The 17,834-nt window shown below is 30.5% G+C and overlaps 1 protein-coding gene across 2 annotated transcripts; it reads right to left on the bottom strand.

Moving 5' to 3' along the window:
* Positions 1-3,629: 3,629 nt before the first annotated feature.
* On the bottom strand, positions 3,630-16,757 carry LOC113523555 (proton-coupled amino acid transporter-like protein CG1139). Of its 2 annotated transcripts, none has more exons than XM_052902404.1 (9): positions 16,455-16,757; positions 11,014-11,151; positions 10,126-10,276; positions 9,071-9,192; positions 7,256-7,340; positions 6,257-6,501; positions 5,599-5,817; positions 5,033-5,202; positions 3,630-4,040 (listed from the first exon to the last, which is right to left on the bottom strand). In XM_052902404.1, exons 1-9 carry the CDS (start codon positions 16,490-16,492, stop codon positions 3,796-3,798), a joined length of 1,413 nt encoding a protein of 470 aa, XP_052758364.1. In that variant the 5' UTR covers positions 16,493-16,757; the 3' UTR covers positions 3,630-3,795. The 2 variants fall into 2 exon arrangements, with proteins under 2 accessions (XP_052758364.1, XP_052758365.1); XM_052902405.1 differs by lacking the exon at positions 16,455-16,757 and adding an exon at positions 16,426-16,445.
* Positions 16,758-17,834: the final 1,077 nt, after the last annotated feature.

Genomic DNA, 17,834 nt, shown 5'->3' with positions numbered 1-17,834 from the left:
ACTTAATAGAACATACTATCAAAATATTATAACTAATGGATAATATTATCTAATAATGTAGGTATTACATTAAAAAAAACTAGTAAGCGAATATTAGTGGTGTTCTGGAGACCTATTCAGAAACTATAATTACTATCGAACGGGTTTAATAGAATTGACGGGGTGAATAGAAAAAAATTGTGGAAAAACTTTAAGGCCTTTTTACATATCTATGGTGTATTATACGTAGTTTGAAAGTTGTAGTGCAAAAATATAAAAAATTTATGTTTCACATTCTTTAAAGTCCAGTCGTAGTTTTTTTTTGCATTGTACTTATATACGAGGTCTGTCCGGAAAGTTCGTATAAAAGTGTTCTGGAATGCGAGAAAGAGGAGTGGGGAGGCCAGGTAAACCCCTTCCTTATGTCCCTAACAATGCTTCAGTTCTGGTCTGACCGCCGTGCGGTGCGAACTGGCTTGTCACGCCATCTGTGAAGTTACCTCTTAACGAAACCCCGTCGGCATGGAGCCCGCTTCCGTTGAAGAGCAGCGCGTCGTAATCAAGTTTCTCTCGAAACTCGGCAAGAATGGCCGTGAAATTTTTGCCGATCTCAGAACAGTAAAATCCCAAAGCAAAGAGTGGAAGACATCAAGAATTCGTCCCTCCAGGCCAGACAGTTGATGGAAAATTCTACGTCGATGTGCTCAGACGCCTCAAAGCTCGTGTGGCACGAGTTCGTCCAGAATTGGCGCGAGAGGGGCGTTGGATTCTTCACCACGACAATGCCCCTGCCCACACCTCTCTTGTTGTCCGTGAGTTTTTGAGTAAAAATTCCATTACGGTGACCGAACACCCCCCTATTCGCCGGATTTGGCCCCGTGTGACTTCTTCTTGTTCCCAAAAACCAAATTGGTACTTCGGGGGCGGCATTTGGGGGACATAAATGAGATAAAAAAAGCTACGACGGGGCAGCTGAGAAACCTACAACCAGAGGACTTTCAAGGAGCCTTCTCACAGTGGAAACGGCGTTGGCACAAGTGCATTATGTCACAGGGGGAGTACTTTGAAGGGGATAAAATTGATTTACCTGAATAATTGTAAAATAAAATTTTTAAAAAACTTTTATACGTACTTTCCGGACAAACCTCGTACTTTAAAATGTTTAAGTAATATATTTCTACTTCGGAATATATAAAAGAACCTTATTTTAATTATTGTTTAAAATAAGTAAATAATAAAATATAATCGATAGCATACAACGATGATTCCAATTAATGGAGTAAAAAATTGATGTTATAACTGTAAATAACATATGGCAAGTAAAGTGATTTTGGATAACTGTGGAGTAATAATTTGGCAACACTGATATTGTCTGTCTCTAAGAACGAGGAATTACATAGGAGTGATAAAATTGTTAATTGATAGCAAGCTAGTGTATAGAAAATGTTATACGGCCGTATGACCTTATCAAATTCAAATACAATCTAGTAATGTAAGATTTGTTATTGTCAAATATTTGACCTGTACCGCCACTCTAATAGACTCTTAAAAATAATGCGCTGCGCGTATTATTTAATAAACCAAATCTTAGTAGTTTAAAGATTTTTTTTATAACACAGGGATCAAATGAGCGTGTGGCTTACCTGATGATAAATAACTACCGCCGCGCATTAGCACCCACAACAGAAACATAGGCATTGCAGGTGTGCTCCCGGTCTGTAAATAGGTTTAAATAGGAGTATGCTCTTGAAGGTTACGATGTCGTATCGGTTCGGAAATACTGCTGCTGTAAGTTCAAGATGAAACTGCAGAGATACTCGATGGTGGATTATATCGTTTTTGTATGAAGTGTCCGAGTTGTGATAGAAGCACAATATAAAGAACTAGGTATCCCGTGGTCATGAATCAGTCTAACATCTCTATATTGTATCTCTATGTATAATAGATAATTTATACAAATTTATGTGGAGTAAACGCTGTACTTCTTACACACATAGGTATTGTTAACATTATACAGCAAGTAATTGAGAGACGGATTAAATCTCGATAACATCGTAAGCACCGCATATGCGCTTGCCTAGCGGGCCATTATTATATAAATTTTGATTAGTACTAGAAGTAGTAAATATTGATGACTGAAGTTATAAATTAATTATTTAAAAAATATTATTAAAAAAATTAGGAGATTCTTCATCTACATTTTTGTATAGCGAATTTGTTAATAACATCGTTAAATCTACGAAGTACTAAATCTACTAAAGAACTAAGGAATTTAATTTCTTATCTGTAATGGTTGAACGAAGGTAATTTTTCACTCTCTTTGGACAGAAAAAATCCGACTCATTTTTGCAATTACTGACTGCCGTACGTACACACATTCTTAAGCAAAGTTTGGATAAATTTTATAAGTATCTTTTATATTGTACAAGTAGGTGTATATGTACTTACTGACATAATTAATTTTATATTATTTTTTCTTTGTTTAAAAGTCTCGTGCGGGCGCTCCTGTGTAAGCTCGCGTCGCTAAGCTCGTGCCCAGTTTGCCTTAGAGATAAGTCGTCTCTGTAATCACTATGTGAAAATATTTCTAGTCACAGTTATTTATTTATATAAAAGTTGTCACATACACACGAGGTCTACATAGCTTAAATCAGGATACAACTGAGAATGAATTATAATCACAAAAATGTTATAATGAATAGTTTTTTCTATTTGTGTAACATTAAAAACCGGCGCACTTTTTTAATACTGCATTTTATTTTAATTGGCTCCTGTCTACGTTAGTTGACACGGCTGGTACGACAACTATTACGTTTACAAATCCATGACGGTTCATGTTACGTTCATACGTTTGTTTTAATTTTTCATCGGGCGAGGTCGAGGTCAATCGCGGGACCGTCAGTAAAAAAATATACTATTCATATAAATTTATCGAGGTAAATGTGAACCACCATAGTTCTCAAGAATCATGAATGTCAATGCATGAGGAGTACCATGGATATCACAGATAGTATTCTTTGATGATGTGCATCACAGAATACTGTTCATGTTTGTAGGCGACGGTTACCTCTTTCTATCAAATGGGGTACATTGTTTCCTAATCTAAAGTCGGATCTATACTGTAATTGTCTCAGATCGTTCTTGGTCCTATCTTGGTATGGTAAGTAGAAACGGTTTGAGATTGGTTGTGACTGGAACGAAATGGGGCGAATGTAATAGGAATACACACATTTTTTCTTATGTAATAATATTTTATCAGACCCAGACCGTAATCAGCTTTACAGGGTGTATCCAGCCCAAGTTTCATAAAAAAATCTTTATACAATTTACACTAACTACTAGGTATGGGTAATATCGGTACCGTTGCGATATCTATGTACTGAATTCCTCTGGATATTGATGGCGGAAAAGCAGGTCATCACATATTTCGATATCGTCTATACACATCAGATATCTATATTCAATTCCTTCAGGTTTTTTATTTCGATATGATATATTGGATAACCGATGTTTAATATCTTTTATTAAGTCAATATATAGAGATACGTTAATTATTATATATAGATATTGCTAAATATTACTTATTTCTACTAACCACACATATGACCATTTTGATAAACATTAAAACTGCATGAAATAAAGACGTAATATAAACTTTTCTTTTAAATATTTATTAAAACAAGGTAAGTAATGCTTATAAAATATTTCCATTTTTGACAATTTATTGTAAAAATCACACATTTTATGCATGTACCGTAATACTGTAATCGTCTCTTATGTAGGTAGGTAATTACAAAATACAAAACACAACCGTTATTAAGCATTATTAGTCCTAATTATCTCCCTAATACTTTGAGTCACTCCTGTGACAAGCACAAATGTACCGAAAAGTATTAAGCACACATCCTTGATCAGGACCCACTTATATTTGCCGAGGTCTCTATTCCAATTGAATATAAGATCCATTGCAGACGGCGCAATGAGACCAAGGAAGGAGTAGAAAAATGCGCCTTCCAGGCCGATAACTTGTTCCAGTCTCGGTAATGTAGCCGCTGCTGCCACTGTAAATCGAAAAGTATATATGAGTAATTCCTATTAATGTTATAAATGTGAAAGTGAGTTTGTTTGTTTGTTTATTATCTTTTAGTGCCTTTACAGATTAATTAATCAATTATTATAAAATTTGGTATACACGTACTATATATATTTTTTAATACAACTTACAATGGCAAACGAGCTGACGGCCCACCTGATGGAAAGTGGTAAACGTCGTCTATAGACATGAGCAGTACCATGGACATAACAGAGTATACTGTTTCGCCTATGATATCCCCATGCGTTGCCATTCCTGAGGACTCAGGTGGTATTCCTCTGTACCCAGTAAATTCACGCCATATCCCACCTTGTCATGCAAACACAACTGCTTCACGGTTGAAACACGAATGAGACAGAGGTACCCAAGCAATCGACTTTTGTACAAAGTCTCCCTCTGGTACTACTCTATTTACCTCAATTTCATTTAGGTAATATTAATAGAGTTTTTAAATAAAGACCCAATGTTAAATTATTTAATTTATGATTAGTTAGATCTTAAATAATAATATATTTAATGTTGGTGTATGTTGGTGCAATATAATGTTGGTACAATAAAGTATTAAATAAATAAATAATTAAGTAAATATTTACAAATTACTGTGTTTAATGTAATATTATCTTCATCATCATTATATTAGCCGGTAACTGTCCATTGCTGAACACAGGCTTCCCTCATAAAGGGGGGTTTTGCCAATAGTTGCCACGTTTGGCTAGTAAGTTGGCAACCGCAATTTGTGATGTTTTAAAAGGTACACTGCTGTTCATACCTCAACCATTAAATTCCCTTACTCACCTCTTACGACACCCACGGGATAGAAGGGAATGGTCCATTCTATAATGTAATATATGGGATCCAAATCCCATTGATTCTAATCTAATATTTTAATATGAAAATATTTTATACAAAATCCCGAAATTACAATATAAAATTATTAAAAAAATATAAGTTTTAACTTACCAGTAAGAGAGGAAAAGAAAGCTCTCATGATAGCTTGAGCTAGATTGTAATATTTCTTAGCTACATGTTCTTTAGTATTTCTCCAAACAATCTCCATTGGCACGTAAAATTGCAATGTATAGGTGAAAAATATAGCGAGGACGATGAAGCACTTCGCCATTAAAGCAGGGCTGCAATTATTAATTATAAAGTTATTTTATATTGTTATGAAAAAAATAAGAATGTTTTTAAATCACTTAAAAAGTAATTAGTTCCATGTTTTTTAATCGAAAGAGTTTAATGTATTCTTGATGTTTAAAAAAATATTAATATATTCGGTAAAAGATGTACTTGATTTATTTTACGCATATAATTAAAAAGAGAAACTAATCTATTGAAAATATACGTATATCATAATTAGTAGTAATAGAAGTGTCATACTAACATAGTTTTAAGATTTACTAACAAAATGAGTCTTTGTTACTTGAATAAATAAAGAAATAAAAAATAAAGTATTCATTTAAATATTCAAAATAGTGTTTGAAATTATACAATGACAATACTGAAGCACTCTGAAACTAACTCACATTTCATTTTTACCAGTTGGTAAGTTTAGAGTGATGCTGCCTTCTGCGAGGTCTCCGTAACGTATGTATCCCAGAAACCCCATGATCATGTAAAGGAGCACCACCACGCTCATAGTAATGTTGAGTACTCCGGGACATCCCAAGAAGTGCTCAGGTTTAGCCATTGTGTTCTCCACTGGTAACACTACGCCGATGCCCTCCATGGCGAAGATAACTGTACTGAAATGAAGTTCAAGTTTTGTTGAAGTCGAGAAAATATAGTAATTAAACAATAAATCTTACCTATATTGGTACTTTTTTTTACATTGTTAGTTACTTGATTTACTAGATATTTTTTGAGTCAGAATGGCAAACAAACTGATGGCCCATCTAATGGAAAGTGGTAATCCTAATGGTATTATTTTGATAGCATACTATTATATTAAATAATAAATATGTTCCGCTGGAATAGAATAGAACATTAAAATAATGATCTTACAAGTGATCTTACAAGTTCTGTCTCACACTAACGCCTGGTGTTTTTACGTATTAAGTTTTGATACCACATTGTTATTATACTGTAATTATGGCAATATGCACTTACTCGTATATCTAAATAATCTCTAAACTTTAGATCTATCACTATTTTAATTACAATAGATAGAAACATTACATTTACCCGATAAACAAAGGCAACTTTCCAATATCGACTGATGATGGACGAATGGTCACATTAGGGAATTCACTGCATATGTAGTACAAACATATGAGGAATGTTAATACTAATAATATGTTGGCGAAACCAGAGAATGGGGCCAGATATTTGAGATTCTTGATTTGTGTGAATATAAGAAGTGGCACCAAAAATATTAAACAGTACATAGTTGTGTTGATACCATTGTCTTCGTAAAAGTGATCAATTATCTGAAACAAAAAAAAAATCAGCATAAATAACAATCAATTGCTAAATTTTATATTCATCATTTTAGAACGACTGCAGTTATTCGGCTAATTCTTTTATTTGTTGTATTTGTAATTAATTTGTATGATAGAAAGTGTTTACAAAATTAGAAGATAGTAAATTATAAATAATAATAAATATAGTAGCGTAACATAGTCTTCTAAGTAGAATTTATACTTCTTTCAATATATCTCTATCTATTGAAGGAAATCTGCAAGAAGCTTTACTGTTATTTACTTATCTCTTTTGTATTTAAATAAGTTATCTGTTGCTTGTACACGGTCCTTATTAGATAACTGATAAGTATTTAGATATATTTTTAAATAAAACATACTCATAAACACATATATTTGTACTAAGCGGGGTTTGAATTTGTAACCATTAGAAGGTGAGACAGTCACCGATTGCAAGAAATACAAGGAATTAAAATTATATCCTACATTATACGTGTAGAGTGATAAATCATTTATTCTATAATAATTTTTTTTTTGTGTAATGGATATTGTATACTGCATACTAAAAATTAAAATAAATAAAAAATTGGGATGGTTTTAGCATGCCCAATTATGTCAACTATTAAAAATCGGCAAAGGATGTTGTTAGTAAGGGAACTAATGGTTCCATTGCTAGTAATATACCCAATCAGGACTATTTTCATCCGGTTCTTCCGGCAACTTTGTGGTTATATATATATATATATATATATAATACACCTACCTGTTTTACTGACTCTACAAGTAGGATGACATACACTGCGCATGCACCAAGTATTGTAAATGCCATTGCCCAATCTATGAATATTCTGAAAAAAAAAATAACGAAATTGTTTGAATAATAGCTATTACATATTCAATGTGGACTCTTGCGTCAACTTTTTTTTTGTATGAATACTTAAAAAATATATTTTAATTCTTTTCAAATTTCATTGAGAAAATTGTTTATTACATGATTAGTTATTTATTTTAGTTGCTGAATTTTGTTTTTTAATTATAGTCGTAACTTTATGACAAAAAAATAAAACAAGAAAATTGTTTTGTATTATTTTCCATAGGTCATTCCATAGTGAATGTCGAATGAAGCATTGTTATGTTTATAGCAGGTAGAACAAAATATGTCATTAGAATTTAAAAGTTAAATTGAAAGCAATTTAACACGTCTATTGGTCGTGCGTAGTTTTGACGTAGAATCATCGCTTATAATGTTTCAGCAAAATGTCATAATTTGCTGTGTATGAAATACCTAGTTACTTTTGTATAAATAGCATTATTTTTAGCATTATTATTAGTTTCATGAGCATTTATTGATCATCACTATGTAATATAAATTGATATGTCCGTATTAGTTTATACCTGTGATTTAAAAATAATGAGATTTTTATTTTGCCTATATTGTGAGTTGGTATTTTATTTTAAATTATATATATACATACACTGATAAATAATATAATTTAAAACACTGGTTATAATTTTTTTTTAATGCATTCATGTACATAATATAGAATTGTTATAATGTTGTTATGAAGAGTAAGTGTATGAAGCCTATTTGGGTATATCAAAATTTAATCGATAGGTAACTAATATATATGTATTAATGCCCATTCAGATGTTAAGTTATATTTAATTACTTTGATATATAATTCCTTATTTTTATATATTTTTATCACGCAATAATTTCGATTTACATTGAATAGTTAACTTTATCTATGATTAATAATATATGACTATGAAATATTACATTATGTTTATCTTATACTCGCGACTTCAGTTCAGGATACCAGACGTATGTTAAAAGAAATAAGTGTCATAGTTGGTAAATTAAGATACATATTTTCAAAGGTCTTAAAGGTAAAAACTAGCTTTTTTGTTATTAGACTAGGAAAACGATCTAGCTGCTGCAATATATAGGTACGATCACTTCGATCAACAGCTATTAAATTATATTCATGCTCAAGGGGAAACTGTTACAAATCAATTTGTAAATATATATGTAAATATCAATAGATATAAATATCACCTATTACGAATCCAGTAAGCTTTATTAGTGCAGTACTAAATAACTGTTAATAAAATTTGTCCGTATAGTTTCTAATGCTTTATCTGATTATTAAGACATCAAAATCAAGGTATAAATTGGATATAAAATTTTTAAGTTTTTCTCATACATATATGTATTGATAAGAAAGAAATTTACAAAATAGGTTAGACTCCACAATTTAACTACCCTTTTTCTATAGTATAGTATAGTCAATCATATTAGATAAGATCTGATAAAGGGGAATAGTCCTAGTTAGATAGTGGGGATCAACAAAATGTTTATCCATAATTATATTATTCTTAACTTTAAAGCTTGAACGGATATCTTCTATTCTTGACTATTTTATAAGAAGATTCAATCAGTTTTATAAAGTAGCTGCAACCTTGAGCGAAATAGGCACGAGCCTCCAACAGAATAACTCATTCGATTGTTACATAGCGTTATGTGTTTATCTTAGTTTATATAACATTTCACTTTTTATCTAATAAGACAACTTACCTAGAAGCTTTTGAAACTTTTCTTAGTGGCTGTGGACCTGTGGCAAAAACAGCTTCTACTGTTTCAGCATATCCTAATGATGGACTTTTTGAGACTTTGGATACATCTTGTGATGTTTTCACCTGAAATAAAAAATATATTGGTAATATAATCTGTTTTAACAGTATGTGTATAATGTTATATATCTTGAGAGTTACAGATCTTGAGTGAGACTTTATTATTCATTTGAGAATTTGAAACAAAATATAAAGGCATAATTAAGTGGGAATCAATAAGTGCTGCTAATGAAGATTCCCATGGTACTTTTGATAAAAAACCACCCTTATGGACTAAGGTGTTATATATAAAATCATATAGTTTAAATCATATCATACATCCATATTCTACAGATTGGAATAATGTACGTATTGATGTTTTATGGAAAAAATATGTAGTAAGGTATGTATTAAATAGATTTAGAGTACTTTGAAAAATAAAGATTTAATTTAGATCTTTCTAACTAGGTATATGTACAAAATAATAAGAATAATGAATTATGCAATTTAAATATGTACTCGCATAAGTGTTTAATACCTGTTTTCTAAAGCAATTTACTAGTTATGTACCTAAGTAATTTAAATTAAAAATGTAGTTTTTTCTTCCTGGTAAACATCAGAACGAACTAAACTTAGATACTTTGAGTGGTATAGTAATTAACATGTCTTTGAATATCTAATCTAAAGTCTAGTCGTTTCATTTGTTATTTTTTTTTGTTAATAATTTTTTACTTACTTTATTTTCTGTCGTACGACAAACTTTTTGTTCTGTAGTATTTCTATGTTAGTAGGCTATGTATATTTGTATTAATATATAAATATATATTTAAATCGGGGTTAGATTTTTGATTAGATCAATTTAGATAGGAGTTTACAGGTGATTTAAATTAATTAAATTTTTAGATTTCAATTGGTTGATTTTCTATAGGTTTTAAGATCAAGTATTTAGTGTATTTGTGTATCTACTCGCTGATGAAGTAATTGACTGTATAATGTGAATTTAGTGCTCAAATAGATTACCAGTAAATAGACGCAATGCGTACAAATGTATCCCAAAATAATTGTGCCGAAGATGCCGACTAAAGAACCAGCGTTCTTGAATGCTGCCGGCATAGCTAGTATACCGGAACCCAACGAAGACTTTAGGAGATTTGCAAATGATCTCATGTCTCTGTAACAAGGTAATAACAACTTATTATTATGATTGTCACATTTAACATAATCCTACTGATTGTAATTCTAAAAGTTGGTTTGGACATTTATTACTGAACAGATTGTATCGTCTGGTAATTACCAGACTATAGAATCTGTTATCAAATGTAATCTGTCTCTTAGAACTCTAAGGTTTGGTAATTCAAATATTTATTTAGATTCTAGATTTTTTTATTATAAGATGGGTTTGTGCTTGACCTTACCTAACCTTATCTATAATTATCTTGTTCGTTCACTGTTGGCTTATACTTAGAAGTTAAATGGAGAAAGCAAGATCAGATCATGGAACTTCTGTGCATATTCTCCAAAGTGTATCCTACAGACAGTATTAGGCTGGCCACTATGCGCCAATGTTTCAGTCTGATGGATATAGATCTATAAATCTCACATCTTTAGTAATGAAATCAGTTTTTCCTTTTTTATTAATTAGTTCTTTGTTAGTAGTGGAGGTCTATACTTGATCTGTTTATCACTTTGCTATTTTTATAGTTTATATTTATTTAAATTAATAACTATGACAACGAGTATGACTCTCTAATATTATTATGTACCTATCTACCCAAAATGCTATTAAATGATTTCATTATGAGTCTAAATGGTTTTTTTTTTTTTTAAATAAATAAAGGATATTTTGTGATACATTTAAATAATAATATTCCAGAATTTACTTTACTGTAATTTTTAGCAATAACTTACGAATTCGGATGTTCTAATTTCCTATGTTGAAAGGGGTTATATGCGTCAATATCCACTTCTTCTTCTTTATGTTTCGTATTGATTGTGTTGATTGAAATTGTTGAAGGGTAAAACTGGCCATTATTGGTGATGACAGCTCTGAAAAAATTAAATATACCATAACTAATTATAATAAGATTAAATAGGTATCTTGCGCTTTAACTGACAAATTACTATAAAATGTAAATATGTATGTTTGTAAGGAAAAATATACCCGTGACAAATGCATTAGTTTTAGTGCCTTATGCAGTCTTGATAATATTGACATGCTCTCCGCGATTAGGTACCTACTGTGTGACGCATGACTAGAGTTTTTTATGACAATAATAATAAAATCCCAGTTTATAAACCAAGACAGGTAAGTTGTCAAACTAGAATGCGCTCCAATATGATAAATCAACGAATATCTATAAACTATATATGAATTTATAGGGTACAGAGGCTTATTACTTAGATCTTAGTCCTCAGGAATGGCAATTCATGGGGAAGGGGGTTTCATGGGTGAAACAGTATACTCTGTTATGTCGACAGTACTGTTCACGTCTATAGGCGATGGTTACCACTTACCATCAAGTGAGCCGTCAGCTAGTTTGCCATTCTAAGTTGCATAAAACAATCTGAGGGTACACCCTACTTTTTTTAATACCGTGTGTTCTACCGACGATTATGGTCTTTTGGTTCAGAGTTCGACTTTATTTATTTAACTTCTACTTTTTCTATGTTGAAGTAAAGTTATCTAATCCATTATGTGAGAGGTAATATTACAATCTAAGGAACTGTTCTCTATCGTACATAGAGAAGTGTACTATCATGCAGATAACGAATTATAATACCTACTAAGTATATATACTAAGTATGTATAATAGCTGAACATATTTTAAATGTAAATCCGATAATAAATAAAGATGCGTTGTAATGTTGAGATAAACTGGTTTAATTAGAAGGATTCCATATCTACCTACTCCAAATGAAATATTACTCACGCGTGTAGGCTATAATACGTAATTTACTATAAAACAAAGAATCTATAGAATATGACTAAATTATGCAGATAATTCTAGCAGACATTGTAAACATTAGATTAATATACAACTGTGAACATATAAATAAAAATGATTTTTGGCTTAAAAAAATTGTAAAAATACCTAAATAGCAATAATTTCACAAAGGTAGTTAAGACTAAAATTCTTGGGATCTAAAAACCAAGATCAAAGTCAGGTATTTCCTGTCTAAATCTTCACCACGTATTAAGATTCGAAGACCGATTAATGTTATTATTTACAAAGTAAAAGAAGCCATTTTTAAATACATAAATTTTATCTCAATTCTTATAAAATTATAAAAATCGTACTTGAATTATAATCATGATTAGAAAAACGACAAGTAGAATTATTTACGTTTGTTAAAAATAAAAAATAAAAACTATATAGTTTTTTAACATACTTATATCTTTTTAATTCAGAAAGAGTTAAATCGAGGTACTCATTTAATCTACATATTAGGAGTGATTTAATATTAATCTCTTTGTATAAAGATTACATTCTTTATAAATATAAAGCAACTTCTTTGTACTTATTTTAGAAGACAAGTGAAGGTCTTTTTTTCGTAAGCACTTATTACTGACAGTAAATTCATTTAGGTGTTATCTATATGCATTTTTTTAATCACTTGCACTACGAATTACTCACTACGATTTTCAGCGAGCCTCTTCACCTCTTGATACAATACAACATTAACTTTTTCCTTGATCTGCCTGATGTAACTATGCCTTAGTCTCCCTCTTCCAATAAAATAATAGTGGGAATAATTAATAATTAACGGTTCGTATTTTTGGAAGCATTTCATACTTTTCCACAATTCGTGAATAACTGAATGTGGTTATAGAAATTTCTAGGTAATTATAAAAAGAAGAATAATAGTTTTATTATAGTTTACAATTCGATATGCGAATGAAGTCGTAGGTAGATTATAGAAATTACAAGATAGACAGGCAATAAGTAATGGGAACGAAATCCATAATTTTTATAATACGTGTATGTCTGTTTATAAATTACATCATCATAAGGAATTGGCTGATAAATGCATTGAAATGAAATAAAATATATAACAAATTAATAGGTATGTTTTATCAGAATCGGTACAGCAAATTGTGAGATACAGTTTGATCTCTCCATTAGAAATTTAGAGAAAAAAAAACTTTGACTATCATTCAGACGAAGTCGCAGGCATAGCACACAGAACTATTAGTTAGTAATTAACCGAACGGTTTAAATGAAAATCGTTTCAGTTGCACAACAATGTTGGCGCCATTTCAGTTTATGTATTGCATACATTACGCCTACATGGTCTTCAAATAGTTTATCATTAGGAATTTAGGTCTTCTGAATATGTGTTATAAGGTAACCTTTTATGCTACTACGTACGATAAACAGTCTGATGTGTGACAACTCAATTGAGGGAAAATGGTAACTGTCGTCGCATGTTGCACCTTCAAACCACAACACATGTTATTCAATTTTTTATATGCAACTGTGAATGGTAAACAAGCTAACGGCCCACCTGATGAAAAGTGGTAACCGTCGCCTATAAACAACAGTATCATGAACATAACAGAGTATATTATTTCGCCCATGATACCTCCCCCCACATGCGTTGCCAGTCCTGAGGACTAAGATGTTATGCTTCTGTATCCTGTAAATTCACTGTCACATCCCACCCTTCAAACCAAAACACGGTCATGGTAAATACGAGTATAATAACTACGTCACGGTAGAAACACGAATCTTTAGTAGGTAAACCTGTTTCTTTATCAATGTGATTATCAAAGTTAAAACCTTTAAATCGTACTTCGTTATTTTAATTAATTTCCTTTTTTAATTGTCACTTTAATCTTATAATGAACGTCTGCATTTTGGCGGTGGTATTTAAAAAAAAAAGTTATTTGTTTTTAAGCATATAGTATATGATGTTATTTGTTTCAGAATATAATAGTTACATTTGATTAAATTTTATATTTAAAATCAAATGTCAAAGTTTGCAGAGATGAATTATTACGTTCACTTCACTATCGTGGGCAGAGCTATGTGTACTATCGGACTTAATTCAGTACGTTTGATGAGATTGGTAGTTTCACGTGTTCAATAGAGTTTGTATTATTTATTTTGCTTTTAAAGTAGCTGATCTCTGTCTGTGTAGGTAAATATAAAGGTAACGTATGATAAAAATACGTAATAGTAAAACTTGACCATCAATAAATCACTACAGTTGATGGTTTTATATTTAGATATGATATAATATAATGTGATAGTCTTGTAATTGGAAAAATTAGATGCCATTCGAGAGCCAGTACAATAATTCTACCTAATTCGACCTATTAGGTATTTATCTATCGGGTGGCACTCACGGGCTTTGACGTCCAAGGGAGGAGCCCGAGGTTTAAGGGGGTGCTGCACGAGCCATATGCATCAATAAATACATATATAAATATATATAAACTATTAATATAAATACCGATATGTAAATGTAAAGATTAGTCGAGCGCTTCTTTCAGCTTTTAAATTTGAGTAGTGCTTTGTATATAATGAGTTATATAACATAATAGGGTAGCAGATATAAAGTTTACAACTTTAATATTCTTTTTAATATTTCAATGTCATATATTAAAAAAATATGATTACAAATTTCAGATATTTTTCTATACTAGGTTATTATGATGAGATAAATTTATTTATTTGAAACTTAATTCTAAAGTCTACGAAACCGACGTGCATAGATGTAAGGAATTTAAAATGACGTCGAAGCAGGTACTATATATACTCATAGATATTTATAAACGTATGTGGCATATAAGAAGCCAATTATAGATGTTTGTCTACTTATACCGTAAAAGATCTGGCACGAAGATATAGACAGATAGTTCTCATAGTAAAATCAACATGCAGTTACAGACTGGAAAGATTTATCGACCTTTTTTCTGATATACATAAACGAGAGAATGAACATTGCATTTACAGCTGTATACATTACACACTTTATATAATTTTTCATAAATAAATAACTGGCACTAAAAAGTCATATTATAGTAAATAATAAGTACGTAATTTCGCTAAAGAAAATATCTGTGAAATTCAGTATTACTGGGACGTGTGTTTAATGTTTTTCAGTTAATTTGTTACTGAAGATGAAGTTCAACAATCTTGGTGGTCATTGACCTACGACGCAATTTGTTTTTCTTTTGCATAAAGATCACAGGAGACGAACATTCCTTCACTCGAGTTAGGTATAAAAGATTTTTTTTTATTTGTCTTGTAAGCAGTGGGACGTTTATTAAATACCTGAGATATTTACTTTTTGTTTCTAAATATTCAGTTTTAAAATTTTGTTACCTCAGTCGATGATTACCAAATTGAGCGCTGACATAACACTTCTGTGAAAAGATATTAAAAAAAAAAACAATATTTTTACTAGGTATTTTTTTTTAAATATATTTTTACGTATAGTTTACGTTCTTATCAGAATTGTTTAAATATCGATTACTTGACTAATTGAAACGATATTTTTGTCAAACTTAATTATTATTGCGCTTTAAATCGACAGAAAAACATTTAGGTTATAACATATATTTTTCGTTGAATGGACGTTTTTAAAACAAATAGCAAAATTTATCGTTCTCTTACATGTCAAAAAGCTTTTTAAAGTTAAAAAGGAAAGAAATAGATAAGGTACACTAAATGTGTTCAATGGATTAATATCAGATTTAAATCATAAGGATTATGAAAAAATTCAGGATCTAAATTTAACTTTTATGAATAATAATTAATACATATATTATTAGATATTATAATTATGACAGTCTTAATAGATTTTATTAAGTAACATGTCATTACATTACTATTAATGCAGTAGATTTAAAAAAGAAATTACGATTTAAAAGTGCTTGTAAATGAATAAGTCTATTTGAATAAAGATTATTTGAATTTAAATGCAATTTTATGGAAAACGAGATGACTGTAAAATAAACACAAATGGTAGCTATATTATTTTATTTACAATAAATTTAGGAAAGCAAAAAATAGAAATATACCACTTTCAGTGTGTACCTATTTCCGGAAATATACAGTTTTGAAAGTGGAAATGATGGACGGTTGGACCTACTTAGTGCAAGTCGGTTAAGAGTCTTTTTACCTTTTTATAAAGTAATTTTCAGTATACATTAAAAAATTGCATGATTAAAAACATCAGGTTAAACAGTATTAGAATGGAAAAAATAAGGGTAATGTAATATTATTTTTATAAGGAATTATAAAAAGAAGCATTCCTAAGAGCAAAAGTGGTAGAATACAAATTAATAAATAAAAAAAAAAATGGATTTACTGCATTGAATGTAAGTTGTAATGACTTACGTTGAACTGAACTCCTTCATATTATAACTATTAGACATGATCACTATTATAAATAGACAGTCCAAAGAATAATCACACAATATCACTTCCGATGATGTTTAGTTAACTTTTACGTTTTTTTTTTTTATTTTTTAAACTCAACGCGAGTCCGACATCACTCGTGATCTGCGACAGCGCACTCAATGATCATGAATGTAGCTTGCTAATGATGTTTATAAATATAAAATATATACGCGGCATCGTCATGAAGAATGTTTTGGCAATAGTCCGTATTACATGGCGCCGACGTGGTAAATGAGATGGAAAGACTTCCAGATTGTTGTGCGAATTCCGCAGTGTCAACCCTAGTGAATTCCTAAACTAAAAAGAGACAAGTTGATATTATCATTAACAAGGTTTAAATACTTATCCCCTTATTCAGATAAATTAAAACCTTTTGTAAACCTATTTTAACACTGTTTTGTCACTTTTACTCTAACTGAGAATTTAACACAGAAGAATGAAATAAAACAGTTCAATAGCTATAAAAGATTTATGATAGGCTTGATTTTTTTATAAATAAGGGGGTAGTAATCGACCTGTTGTAAAAAATTTTTTATAAAGTTTTTTTATTAAAATCCGAAAATCCTAGGCTTGTGTTACTTAAATTAATTTCATATTCAATTACTATATTTAATTATTTAAAAACGTGAATAATTTTTTATTCTAGTATGGTGGTAAACAAGCATGTGGCCCGTCTGATAGTAATAGGTTACTATAACCAATATATATCTATCTATATTTATACACCCTGGACACTTGGCTGTTACGCGTATGTTGTCCGCAATTATTATACCTTATTACTCTTTTTTAGAAGGATTCCATGATTTTTTATGGGTGAAAATGAAATTGTAACCTCATCTGCGCTAATGGTATATGTTGTTGAGGTATCAGTGGGAGATGATAAGTGAGAATGAAAACAGGTCAGTTAATCTATCTTGACGAATTTCTTAAAAAAAATAACCACGATGCTTTCTAGAGAGCACCGCGTGGAAGTCGACCTGATAGGGTATATTGCTAGCAATAGAGTTGTTAGGTTTCATTATTAATAATCCGTTTCCCCTAGCACTCCATTTTTTAAGTCATTCAGTAGCTATATTTAGTGGTAAAAAAAGAAAATTTCTTACAACTAAATATGACTACTGAATCATTAAAATCAGCCATGAATAAAAATATATCAGGGTTTGTATCTATAACAATGTACCTACCTTATACAAACAAATTATAACTAAAGCATAGATACGAATATTATTTAGACTAAAATAGTAACAATATTACGTCAGTTCTATTTTAATTTAGATACAATAGACTGTAACATTGTAATAGAGATTTGTAACTCTG

This window comes from Galleria mellonella, unplaced genomic scaffold, assembly GCF_026898425.1.
Source record: "Galleria mellonella isolate WM207_F2 unplaced genomic scaffold, CSIRO_AGI_GalMel_v1 utg90, whole genome shotgun sequence".
Classification (NCBI taxonomy): domain Eukaryota; kingdom Metazoa; phylum Arthropoda; class Insecta; order Lepidoptera; family Pyralidae; genus Galleria; species Galleria mellonella.
Note: the sequence above shows the minus strand (reverse complement) of the source record. Positions and strands in the feature narration are given on the sequence as shown.